Source organism: Diabrotica undecimpunctata, chromosome 3 (genome assembly GCF_040954645.1).
Source record: "Diabrotica undecimpunctata isolate CICGRU chromosome 3, icDiaUnde3, whole genome shotgun sequence".
Lineage (NCBI taxonomy): Eukaryota > Metazoa > Arthropoda > Insecta > Coleoptera > Chrysomelidae > Diabrotica > Diabrotica undecimpunctata.
This window is the reverse complement of record NC_092805.1, coordinates 16,458,537-16,472,467: the sequence shown is the minus strand read 5'-3', so window position 1 is coordinate 16,472,467 and position 13,931 is coordinate 16,458,537. Positions and strand designations below refer to the sequence as shown.

The following is a 13,931-nucleotide window of genomic DNA, read 5'->3' as shown; positions in this document are numbered from 1 at the left end:
AGTGATTCACCGGTTTTATGGATACGTCTGGATCCGGAAATGACTCTTCTGAGGTCAGTTGTTATAGAACAGCCTGATTACCAATGGCAGTACCAACTTCGACACGAGAGAGATGTTACAGCTCAAATCGAAGCTATAATTGCTTTGGAGCGGTATCCCACTCCTCCGACTCGTTTAGCTCTAACTGACACCATCGAAAGTGAGCAGTGTTACTACAAAGTTCGATGTAGAGCGGCCAACTGTTTAACAAAGGTAAGATGTTAAGTAGCACCGCAGCTTGATCTATCTTTTATATTATATTCCAACGGCAAACTGTAAACAATTAACAGATTTTCTGATAATGTTTTGGAAACTTACTGTCTTGACTTACTTTTAGGTAGCAAATGCAATGGTAGCCAACTGGGCCGGTCCTCCGGCGATGTTGGCGATATTCCGAAAATTCTTCGGGTCTTTTGCAGCTCCGCACATAATTCGACAAAACAGCTTCCAGAATTTTCAGCACTATTACCTTCAGAAAACCATTCCTCTCGCAATGGCTGGTTTACGAAACACTCTCGGCATTTGCCCTCCTGAAGTGGTTCGCTTCTTGCTAGATTTGTTCAAGTACAACGACAACTCAAAGAACAGACATTCTGATAACTATTATAGAGCGGCTTTGGTAGAAGCTTTAGGTAATACCATAACACCAGTGGTGTCCGTTGTTGCGCAGGGTACTCCTATAACAGCTGAAAGTCTCAGCACAGAAACCAAGTTGATCCTGGAAGAGATTACCAGGCTGTTGAATTTAGAAAAAGCATTACCTTGTTATAAATATACAGTGTCAATGGCTTGTTTGATAGCAATTAGGAAGTTGCAGAAGTTTGGGCATTTGCCAAGTCGGCCGACTCTGTTCAAGAGCTATGCAGCTTATGGTCATTTTATTGGTAAGTAATACTTTTATTTCTTATATTTATCCATTCAAATTATGAATATGAAGTGACTAATTATAAAATCAACTATAGGTAGAGGTGTTTGATGCAGGTAATTCCATATTTAGTTTTCTATATACCGGCTGGTAGAAAAATTAGAAAAAGTTAAAACCTAAACATTTCACCATTTCTCTGCCAAGTTTTAACAGAAGTTGAGATAATTTGTCTATTTTTGGAAAATCATCAGTGTACAATGCGCGTCTACAGACTCTCACGCTCAGAAATTTGTTCAACTTATAAGAAAACGCACATTAAGTTGTCGCAGAGTTAAGTTGTCGGATTGCTGTTCTTGTTTGTCCTAATCTTTGTGTAATTTCTGCCTCTGTTCTTGCTTTTTCGTGATTATAAACCACAAGTATTTGAGTTTATCTTTTCCTTTGATTGTTACGTTGTCGTCAATCTGTAGATCTTCTGTCTTTTTCACTTGTAGATAGGTACTCTGTTATCGCGAGGTTAGGTCCATCCTAGGTAAGGCCAGCCTTGGTATATATGTAAAGCTTAACGTATATAGGTATTCGTTCCGTACCGGTACTCCCATGCCTTCGCATTTTCTTTTATATGTAGTCAAGGCTTTCTCTAAGTATATTTTGAATAGGGTTGGAGATGGGGAACAACCCTGCAGGAGCCCTTTTGTTGTGGTGAAGTCTCCTACGATGTTCCGTCTGTATTTCTAATTTGTACATCACCTCCCATAGTTTTGACCTTGGTACAGAGTCATACGCCTTTCTCAGGTCCACAAATGCCAAATGTATATCTCTATTTTTTACTTTTTTCTTTTCGAACAGTTGTTCCAGAGTGTATATGTGGTCTATGCATGATCTTCCTGCCGTGAAGCCTGCCTGATCCTCCCTGATTTTGCCTTTTATTGCTTGCTCTATCTTTTCTCGCAGTATCTTACCATATAATCTTCCTATTGATGATATTACGCTTATTCCTATGTAGTTTTCGTATCGTTTTTTATATTCTTTCTTAAATATAGATGTCATATTTTCCTCCGTCCATTCCTTTGGGAGCTGTTCTCCATTTATGGCTTTCTGAAATATCCATTGTATCATCCGGTGTCATTTTTTTGATCCGTATTTTATAAGCTCAGGTGAGATGACTCCAGGTCCCGGTGCATTCTTATATTTGATTCCTTTTAAGCTCATTAGTCATTACGATAATAGAAAGATTTATGAACTGCTGTTTCAGAAAATATCTGTTCTCACTCTAACTCACATGCATACCCATTTGATTTTAGATTTATTTATATCAATTTACGGCGTTATTAATCAAAATTCAGAGTTGGCACAGTGATATGAAATGATTGTAATTTCGATACGAATCTATTCATGAAAATTTTATTGCATTTGAGTGACATTACATATTCCATAAGATGTGTACGATCTCCTTTATCGATGTTCGGTTAACTGAACTATATTCATAGTTTCGATGACGTTTTAGTGACGTAATCAGTAAAAATGACGGACAGGTGCCTCTTCTAATGGAAATAAAAATAGTTTCAAATATGGCAAATAATACCTCATTCCAAAAATTCGTTTCTAGTTCATTTAAATAACACCAATAAAATGGTCAGGTTTTCTCAATGAGCTTACAATATGTATTGAAATACATATTGTATACATTGTATGCATTGCCGCGATTATCATTGCGCCTAGCTTTCGACATTCCCTTTGATGTCTTTTTTAGGGCTTCTGAGGTCTCAGTATCCCGAGCCCCCAGACGCTACTTCACCGATCACTAACCAATGAATGACTGCTACTGGAAACAGAGGACGGTTTATACGTCCGGGTGAATGCCCTTTTTTTACGTTACTTTCCCTGATTATTTACTCTTTTTGTGTCATATTTTAGATGTAAGATTATCCGCAATGGAATGCTTAGCAGACTTCGTACGAGCAGATGGTAAATATGAAGATTTGCAGTATGTGTTGGATTTTCTAGAAAATGATCCAGATCCTGGTCTCAAGCACAAACTAGCTACTATCTTGATTAAGAATCCTCCGTTCAAAAGAGCACACCGAAGTAAATTGGACGTTCCAGATCTTGTAGAAAGAATATGGTCCAATATAAAGTAAGTGATTTTTACTAAAAGTGGTGTTTATCGAATTATCATAAAATTAAAAAATAATAATGTAAATATACATTGTTATCGGGCGTTATAAGCGGTATTCCGGGATGGTTTGTACCTTCATCCCGTCATCACTTACTTTCTACCTTCTACTTACTCGAGACCGTTTACCTATCGAAGTGTAGCCTGTTGTTATTGTAACGTTTTAGTCTCTTACGTCAAAGTGTCCTACAGACGATGTGACAGACAAAAAGCAGAAGCCTTGACAGCCTCCATGTTAGATTAACCACGTGTTGACAGCTGACAGTCGCCATGTTGAATTGGCCACGTGATCTTAATGGGCGCGGCCACGTGACATCATTGGGTCAGTAGAAACCCGGCGGCATCTTGGAATGGAGCGTGGCTTACAACTCACCTGTACACGTGTCACATATGGCGGCAATAATCAATGGATGCCTACAAAAGATCAAAGGATGCCGCTTTTCCCGTGATGGGAAAAATTTTCGCATGCCCAACCACCCCAAAAATCTGCTTGCAAATCATGCACACTAATCGCTTTAAATGAATCCTGCTTTAAGAAGAATGCGTTTTATATATAGACATTTGTTAAAAACATTTTTCGATAGTCCACAACAGCATTTGCCTTCTGTTTACTTATCTCTTAAAGACACATCTAGTTACTATAAGTAATACATTTTAATGACTTCCTAATTATTTACAGCGGTATGTTATCCCACGACACACGACTTCGTTGCGACTTGGTCGACATTTACTACACGCTTTATGGAACAAAACGGCCAGTGTGCCTTCCTATTGCCGAGCTTCACGATATCATGAATCCCAGCAAACATGACGGAAGCAAGAAAATTAAACTACCCCCGATTCCCAAAACAGTACCACAACCGACTGAACAAGTTAAAATAAGGACCCCATCTCCAACAATACGGGAAAGTACCTCTCAGACTTTGATAATGGAAACAGTTGATATGGATATAGAGGTGGTGGCTGGCGAAGAGAAGATAGTAATTAAGGTCAGTTAGAAATTTGTTATATTATTTTGTTTTTAGCAGCATATTGTTAACATCTTTTTTTGTAGTAGTAGTCAAGGTGCAATTTCTATCTTATATAGAAACGTTACATTTTTGCATGTTTCCAACAATCTTTTTAATATTTATGGTTTTTGTTAAATCTAGTAGTTGTATTTTATACTTTAACCCGTAATAATCACGGTTTGCTTTATTTACATTTTTATTCATTTCTACAATCATCATCATTCTGGTTTAACAACCATACGTGGGTTCTAGGCTCCTGAAAAATTTTTCCTTAGTCTTATCTACCCAATGCGTCTATTAATGAGTGTTTTTCTTACTGGATCGTTTTGCTCTAACCGCATTACATGTTCTACCCACCTCAGATGTCATATTTTAATGTGTTTGACCGTATCTTGTTCTGTACACTTCGCAGTTGTATCGTCTTCTCTACATACAACTGTCAATCACCGCCCCATAAATTTCTCCTCTGAACACATCCTAAACTGCTTTTATTGCTTTTGTTAGAGTCTGGACGTCTGTTAGTGATATCTGATACAGAGAGGAAGGTGTGTTGTATGTTAGTCATAATGAAGATGACGCTGCAGATTTCATTGATGTGTTAGAATAATTTGCAAATTCTGATAGCCGTGATACAAAGTACGTTTGCAACAAAAATAATTTGCCTTATATTGTTTGGTTTGATAAATAGTTAATTATACCGCCAAATAGGATAAATTCGCTTATAAGTAAATGGGGTGTGTTCGAAAAAAGGCAAACGAAAAAAGAGTTGCGCATTCATTTACAGTGGCAGAAATCAACTGTTTTATTATAAAAATACAATGTTCTGTATATTATGCAATTTTTTGCCATGGATTTACACACACTTGTTACATATTGAGCCAGTGGTTTTAATTTGTGACGTGCATATGTGCATACTGTGTCCATCTAGTTCTAGGTTAAACAGTATAAAGTAGAGAGAGAGAGAGAGAGAGAGAGAGAGAGAGAGAGAGAGAGAGAAGAGATAGTTACCCTGGCGTAGACAGTTGTTATTTTTAAACGGTTCACACTGCACTCAACTGATTTGAAATTCGTATCTCATTGCCTTAAACGTCTCTCCTCTGTTTACCGAGTCGTAGTCAATAAATATGTGATGAGTATATATGCGATACTCAAGTGTTTTTTCTAAAATTTGTCTGAGGGTAGAAATCTGGTGAATTGTCGATTATCTTTGAACCTATCCTGGTATTTTTCAATTTTATTCTACATTTAGTGCCATACGGTGTCATAGTGTATTGGAAAATATTTTATACGCTGTGTATAGAAGCTCAATTCTTCTATAATTAGGGCATTCGAAGATATCTCCTTTCTTGTGTAGTGTGCAGTGTATTCCGATATTCCAATCACTAGGGTGAGATTTGTGTCTCCGTATTTCTTTAGAAGTTGTCATAGCGCCATTATTGTATCTTGGCCTTTATATAGTTTGGCCGGAAGATTATCTGTTCTTGGTGATTTGTTTCGGGCTAGTTTTTAACTGCCTCTTCAACTCTAAGAATCGTTGGAGGCTTCTCTTGATTGTAGAAACAACAGGGTTTTCGTAGTGGAAGGTCGTGTACAGATGCAATATTCGTTATGAAGCAAATTACTGAAAAATCACTAGAGTATGACTCAAAGATGTAATCCATCTTCTGTATAATAGAGAAGTTTCCATAAATATTATAAAAACTATCGAAAACATCTGCCAAAACAACACAATGGAAGTCAAAATGATGGACAACTCACAGAACCCATAGAAATAGACAGCGGAATAAGACAAGGAGATTCATTGAGTCCCATGCTCTTCAATTTGATCATGGATGAAATCATCAAAAGCGTTAACAAAGGAAGAGGATACAGAGTGGGAAACAATGAAATAAAATTACTCTGTTACGCAGTCGACGCAATATTAATAGCCCAAGATGAAGATAATCTACAAAGACTGGTCCAGAGTTTGAACGTTAGAGCAAAAGAATTTAATATGACAACTTAATCTCAGAAAACTAAAACAATAGTAGCCAGCGCAAAGTACTAACCAGATGTAAAATAGAAATTGATGGCATCAGTATTGAACAAGTACCTAATGGAAATAAAATACCTGTGAATTACACTGTCTAGCTATGGAGACATGGACAAAGAAGTGAGTACAAAAAGCAAATAGATTGGCAGGATGCCTTAATAACACTATATGGCGAAACAGGCACATTAACACTGAGATTAAGTCAAAAATTTATAAGGCCAGTATAAGGCCAATAATGACATATGCCTCAGAAACAAGACCCGACACAGCCACAACGCAAAGGCTACTGGAAACGGCAGAGATAAGAGTACTGAGAAGAATTCCAGGAAATACGCTGAGAGATCGAAAGAGAAGTGAAGACATTAGAAGAAAATGTAACGTACAGTGTATAAATGAATATAAATGAGTACAAAATAGAAAAAAAGAATGGAATAACCACATAAACAGAATGGGTGAGACCCGTGTCGTCAAAATAGCAAGAGATAAGTCACCAATCGGCAGAAAAAGTATCGGTAGACCGCACAAAAGATGGAGTGACAATTTTCCATAGAGGTATTAATCCGCCAATGAACAAGCAGAATTGCTTATAAAGAGGAAGAAGAATTAGTTAAATAAAGTTAAACATTTACTCGACAAATCTGAATATAGTTTTCCCCATCGAACGCGTATATTTAATTTCTATCTATTACTGGGTCAGGGTCCTGAATATATTGCTTTGCTGAGGTTTGATTATACAAGTTGTGTGTTTCTGTATTAAGTGGGTTAATAAATAATTTACACAAACAATTATTTCTAACATTAAAGGCGCATGCATACGTCAAACTTTTTTATTAATGAGCTTCTCCTATATTGCTTTATTGAACTTAATAATTCGATAAATTATGTTCATATCTTGATGCTGTTCCTGTGTCTCTCATGTTATCTTTTATGCCATTTGTAAATGGTGTTTTTTTAAAGGTATAGAAATGTAAGTTGGTAACACATTTTTAACTGTCGGCCATTTTGTCAGCTGTCAAGTGATTTATGTTAAGTTCGGTTTGGCATTTCAGCAAGAATAGACTTGACGCCCGGACAACATTTCCAAATTGTACAAATTTGGAAGCGTTTGGAAGTTTGGAAGAATTTGTACAGTTATATTAAAAAAAAAGGGTACAAGTATTAGAAAGAGAAGTTAACGTCATCCTATTTGTGTAAAACCGGCTGGGATTTTTGGAGGTTATCAAATGTCACAGGTTATTAAAAATATAAATCATTGGCGTTGAGCATTAATTAGACGAAACCATTTATTCAACAATTATATAAAGAATAATTTTAATGACTGTTACAAATAGAATTTAGTATTTGATGATAGAACCGTCTGCTTCTATAACTTTATTTAGTCTATTTGGCATACTTTGAATTATATTAGATATCATATTTGGATCAAGATCTTCCCAGCACTCTAAGATTGTATCCCACAATTGATCTAAATTTTGTGGCATAAAATTTCTTTTATATATTTTTTTAACAATTATGCCCCAAATGTTTTCAATTGGATTTATATCTGGACTGTGCGCAGGCCATGGCAATACTTCCAGGTTTTGCGTTTGAAACCAATTCCTTACGGCATTTGCAGTATGGACTGAACAATTATCTTGTTGATATATAAAAGTATTATTAGGATACAATTGCTCAATAGAAGGGAGCATTACGTGTTCCAAAACGTTAATGTAATTGTCGGCAGTAAATCTTCTCTCTAATCGCCAACAAACACCAGGTCCATGTATACTAATCCAACCCCATACATTTACAGAAAAACGTCCAGATTTATTATGAGAGTGAATATATCGTTCTTCAAACCTAGTATTGGCTGGACGATAAACACGGATTTGACCGTTATAGGTCGACTGAAAAGTCTTTTCATCAGTAAAAATGACGTTGTTCCAAAATTGTGGGTTGCGGTAAATATATTTTAGTGCAAATATTACTCTTGCTTGCCGATGTTCAACAGTTACTAATGGTTTTTTAGCAGCTGGTCGGTTTTTTAATTCAGATTCATTGATCCTTCTGCTTACAGTAGGTTGGGCACCAGGAAATCCCGTATGAATTCTTGAATCCTTCGACGTCGCAAATGAATTATCTCTTAAGAATTGAACTAAAGCAGCATCTTGTTGAGGAGTGGATACTTTGGAACGCCCTGAACCAACTTTTCTTTTTAATGATTATTGTTGGACCCATCGTTGCTTAATTCTGAAGATTGTTTTCAAATTTCTATTATAGAAATTTGCTAGCGCACGAATTGACCATCCTTCTTCCATTTTCGTAATTATTTGAGCCTTTTCAATCTCACTTAAATGACGAGGCATATTAATTTTTTATTGTACGTAACGTTAAACCTTCTATCAAATTAAACGTCTTTGACGTCTATGAGTTGCATTTTTGATCACTTATGACATTTGATAACCTCCAAAAATCCCAGCCGGTTTTACACAAATAGGATGACGTTAACTTCTCTTTCTAATACTTGTACCCTTTTTTTTTTAATATAACTGTACAAAACTGCACAGCAGTTGGATACGTGTTCATACATTTTATGGAAAATCCAACTCATTCAATCACGCAAGAATTGAAGGTATATCATAAACGAGCAAGGCGTAGATTCGGTGAGTGGGTCCAGAACGAGATTGCCGTTGATTCCGATATTAATAAGCAAATTTTGTTTGGCGATGAAGCTCGCTTTTGGTTGAATGGCTACGTCAACAAACAAAACTGCCCTATTTGGAGTTAAGTTAATACTCAAATGTATTTTGGGAAACCATTACATCCAGACAAACTGACTGTTTGATGTGTTTTATGGTCTGGTGAAATCATTGGACCGTACTTATTCAAAAACAATGTTGGCCAGAACGTTACAGTCAACGGTGACCGCTATAGAGCCAAGATTACTCCCTTTTTCATTCCCCAATTAAACAATCATGATGTGCAGGAGCTGTCGTTTCAATAAGACGGCGTAACATGTCACACAGCTCGTGCCACAATTGATTTAATAAATTAAACTTTTGGTAACCGCATATTTTAACGCTTCGGACCGCTAGAGTTAACACTGCTAAATTATTTTATGTGGGGATATGTGAAGGTGCTAGTCTACGCCGATAACCATGAAACGATTGACCACTTGGAGGACAACATTCGCCGCCTTGTTACCGATATAAGGCGACAAATATTGGAAAAAGTGATTGAAAATTGGACTCCAGATTAGACTAGGTTAGAGCTAGAAATGACGGTCATATCGCAGAAACCATATTTAAATTATAATCTTAAAAGATTATCTTTCGAATATAGTCAATTTCATGTACTACTACTACTAAGGATTTCCACAGTTTTCACTGTCTTCCTTCACTCAACCGTTTTCTCCAATTTTCCCTGTCATTCCAGTCTCCATCTCGCAGGGTTCTTTTCTCCATAGCCTCGTCGATTTCATCTCTGAATGACCTTCGGGGTCTTCCTCTCTTTCTTCTTCCAATCAGGCTCCATTCTGTGATTTTGTTTATCCAGAGTCCTCTGTCCGCTCTTCTGACGTGGCCGTACCAGGATAGTCTCTTCTCCTCTATATAGTCGATTATGTCTGATTGCACTCCCATTCTCCGCTTAATCTCTGCGTTTTCAATTCTGTCTCTTTTTGTAAGTCTACAGCTTCTCCTCAGGAACTCCATTTCTACTGCTCTTATTCTACCTCTATTTCTCTTGTTTATTGTCCAGTTTTCGGACCCATATGTCAGGATACTTCTTGTCAGGGTATTATATATTCTCTTTTTTGTCTTTATCGTAATGTTCTTATCCCACAACACTGAGTTTAGTTGTCTTATACAGTTTCTTGTTTGTCTCAGTCTGTTGTTTATATCTTCTTCTGTTGTTCCCTGGTTCGATATTATGGTTCCTAAATACTTGAATTTATCTGTTCCATTTACTTGTCTTCCCTCGTCTATCTCTAGGTTTCTCATATCCTTGTTTTCTGTTGTTAGGTATTCGGTTTTCTCTAAGTTTATTTCCATTCCGTTGTTTTTATATTCTTCTTCTAGTTTTCTGAGCATAAAGCTGAGATCTTCTTCATCTTGTGCGATGACTACTTGATCGTCGGCAAAACTTAAGGTGTATAGGTATTCGTCTCTTACTGGTATGCCCATTCCTTCGCACTTTCTCCTCCATGGTTTGAGTGTCTTTTCCAAGAATATTTTAAACAGAGTAGGGGACGTAGCACAGCCTTGTAGAAGTCCTTTTGTCGTCTTAAATGGATTGTAGGCTTTATTTCCACATTTAATAGCTACTTTGTTTTCTTTGTATAGTGGTTTAACTGCTTTTATTAGTGTTTGTCGGATTCCGAGATCATTCATTGCTTCCCATAATTTGACTCTAGGTATTGAGTCATATGCTTTCTTTAGGTCAACAAAGGCCAGATGGACCGGTCTACCTTTTGCCATTTTCTTCTCTATCAGTTGTTCTAATGTGTACGTATGATCTAGGCATGATTTTCCTACTGTGAACCCTGCTTGGTCTTCTCCAATTTTTCCTATTATTTCAGTTTCTAGTTTTTCCTTAATAATTTTCCCGTAAAGTCTACCTACCGACGATATTATACTAATTCCTCTATAGTTTTCACATTTTTTCCTGTTTCCTTTCTTATGTATGGATGTGATGTATGCTTGTGTCCATTCCGCAGGTATTTCTTCTCCATTTAGTCCTCTTTCGAACATTCTATGTAGCATGCGGAATAACTTTTCCGTTCCGTTTTTAATTAGTTCGTTTGGTATTCCTCCGGGTCCTTTGGCTTTTTTGTTCTTCAATGTCTTGATTGCTCTCTTAACTTCTGCCAGGCTTATTTCTATCTGGTCGTATGCCCCATTTCCTGCATGTTCTATATTCTCTTCCTGAAATTGGGGACGGATTTCTGTAAGTAGTTCTGCGTAGTATTCTTGCCACTCGTTTTCACTAATTTTGCCGATCTGGGTTTTCTCTGTCTTATTTCGTTGAAGTGCTTTTAATATTCGCCATGATTCTGAATTTCTCGTTCCTCCGATATGTCGTTCTATCTCTGTGCATGCTTGTTCCCATCGTTCGTTCTTTTCATTTGTTACTCTTTTCTTTACCTCTCTGTTTTTCGCTCTATATAGGTCTAAGTCTTCCTGTTTTTTGGTGTTTAGGTATTTTATGTGTAGTTTTTTCTTTTCTTTTATGCATTTCAATGTATCTTCCCTTAATTTGATATTCTGATGGGTGTTCCTTTGGTCGTCTTCTCCAAGAGCTTCTAAGGCCGCTGAAATCAGGCAGGTTTTTATATGTTCATGCATTTCATCTAACGTGTCATATTTGAATTCTTCTAGTTTTTGGTCTAGTCTTCTTTTGTATAAATCTTTTATTGATTCTTCCTGCAATAGATGTAATTTGAGCCTCTTTTCGTTTATTGTCGTTCCCGTTGTAACAATCGATGTATGTTTTTGTTTTGTCCAGATATAGGGGAATTCCATCCATGCCACCACAAGTTTGTGATCTGTCAATTTCATGTCAATTGATAAAAATCATCTTTGTTTTATTCCATTTCAAAGTTATATACCTCTAAAAAAACACGCTTTATTATCTTCACTCATTTCCATTTTATTTTACTTTGCTATGTTTGTACTACTTCTATGAAATTAACTTTCATGAATTATTAACCCAAATTTTCATATTTTAGGAAGAAGAAATCATGGATATAAAAATAGAAACTTCCATGGTCCAAAAACAGGAATACTTCTCCGACAATTCGGTATCGTTACCGGGTCTAGGACAAAGCGGTCCGATCGGTTTCGAACCGGGTATGTTCAAAAAAGAAGATGAAGCCCGGCATAAGAGCGAATCACCAGGAAAAATAAAGAAAAAGAAGAAAGATAAAAAGAAACACAAACATAAACATAAACACAAACACGAACATAAACATAAGGATAAAGAAAAAAAGGAGAAGGATCCGAATAAGTTGAGGTTGAAAGAAGATACGTTGAGCTCGATGAGCTCGACTCCTAGTCCAAATCCCATGTCTATAGGAAGCGCAGAAACAATATAATTTGCGGAAGAAGGGTAGCGGCTATATTTGTTACGATTGTGTCGTAATATTCTCCATCATATCTTTTTATATTAATGTCGTAAAACTAATTTCTCACTATTTCAGATGTCACGAAAGGGCGGAGGAATTTTGTGTGAAATGTGCATAGGGAGATTGAGGGATTCGTCCACGAAATGTTACCAAAAGTCCGGTCAAGAACTCTTCAAAACAGAATAGAATAGTGAAAAGCACAATATAATATAAGAGCCCACAATATAGCTAATATCACAAATTTGAGTTACATAAGATATTTTTTAATAAAAGTCATCAAAAATTTTTACTTAATATTTCTTTTACTTTTAAGAATTTTTTCATTTATCTTTGAACTTGTCATAGTGTGTGACAGTGTGGTAGATGTGTTAGCCGCATGCGGAACAAGCATTATTAAATGTATATATTTCTCATTTATATCATTTTATGATCAGTCAGTTATGATTGAACTATTGTGATACCCTTTTTTTTTCATTAATATTTGCAAGCAAGGTAATGTCTGTCAGATTAGTTCTTTTTTTTAACAAAGGACGAATTAAATTTTTTTCTACCTCAACAATTTTTATATTAAAATTAAATTAAAACGTTTCTTCATGACACAATACTTGTTAATACAACTTTCGCTCCAAATACAAGGTGGTCCAGAATTATGTACATTAATTTCTAGAGCTCATAGTACGTCCAAAAATAAGGGTACTTCTTTATGTACACTTTTTTATAAAACTGAATAATAAGGGAGATACAACCCTTTAAAGGGGTGAATTGAAATTCTTATTTTTTCAAATATCTTCCAAACGGTTTTGAATACGGAGTTCATATTTTGGGAGTGATTATAAGACATTAGGATAATTAATTTCATGTCACCACCTACCAAATCCTATATTAATACAGGGTAGTTTTGGAGGGTAGGTGGGGGATATTGCGTCACATGTTTTTTAATTTTTACATATTTTAAAAAAATATTTTAAAAATTGTTTCCTTAAACTTTTTTACGCAAAAAAGGTGCTCTTGTAATATTTCGATAGATATCACCGTTTTCGATTTATTTAAACTCGAAGGTATACATGTATTTTATTGTAATCGTTACATTTCTTAATATTCATCAAGTATGCTTTAGAATTGACACTTGTGTTAGCAATAATATTACAAATTAAAGGAAAACTTAATTAATACTTAACATTTAATTAATGGCGAAAATAATATTTCACAACAACTGTTCAAAATGTCCTCCATTTTGATGAATATATAATCTAATTCTTTTATTTAGCGAACGCATTAATCCATTTAATGTTACTGGATCGTTTTGTTAATCGGTAAATACTTGTTCAATTTTGTCTCTTAACTCATTTACTGTATTAATTGGAGTGTTATACACTTTTGATTTCAAATAACTCCATACTGTAAAGTCCATTGGATTAAGATCACAACTACGAGCAGGCCAATGAATCGGTGCATCCGCACCTCGGCCTATCCACCTATCAGGGAATTGTTCATGTAACCACCTTCTACAAATTCTTGTGTAATGTGGTGTAGCACCATCATGCATGAAAAACATGTTTCTTCGTATTTGTAATAGAATATCTTCCAAAATATTGTCTAGAAAATTGTAATACATGTTGCCATTTAAATTTCCGGGAAAGATGTGGTATCCTATGAAACTATTTCCTAAAGTAGCTGCCCAAACGTTTATCTTGAACGTGTGTTGG

General features: G+C 35.8%; 1 protein-coding gene across 1 annotated transcript in view; it reads left to right on the top strand.

The window, feature by feature from the left end:
- The window catches only part of Taf2 (TATA-box binding protein associated factor 2), a 36,738-nt gene extending 24,219 nt beyond the window's left edge, over nt 1-12,519 (top strand). The window contains exons 10-14 of the mRNA XM_072525343.1: nt 3-252; nt 377-923; nt 2,822-3,041; nt 3,760-4,069; nt 11,830-12,519. Coding sequence (XP_072381444.1) covers nt 3-252; nt 377-923; nt 2,822-3,041; nt 3,760-4,069; nt 11,830-12,195 — 1,693 coding nt within the window. The 3' untranslated portion in view covers nt 12,196-12,519. The remainder of the gene's footprint in view (nt 1-2; nt 253-376; nt 924-2,821; nt 3,042-3,759; nt 4,070-11,829) is intronic.
- Nucleotides 12,520-13,931: the final 1,412 nt, after the last annotated feature.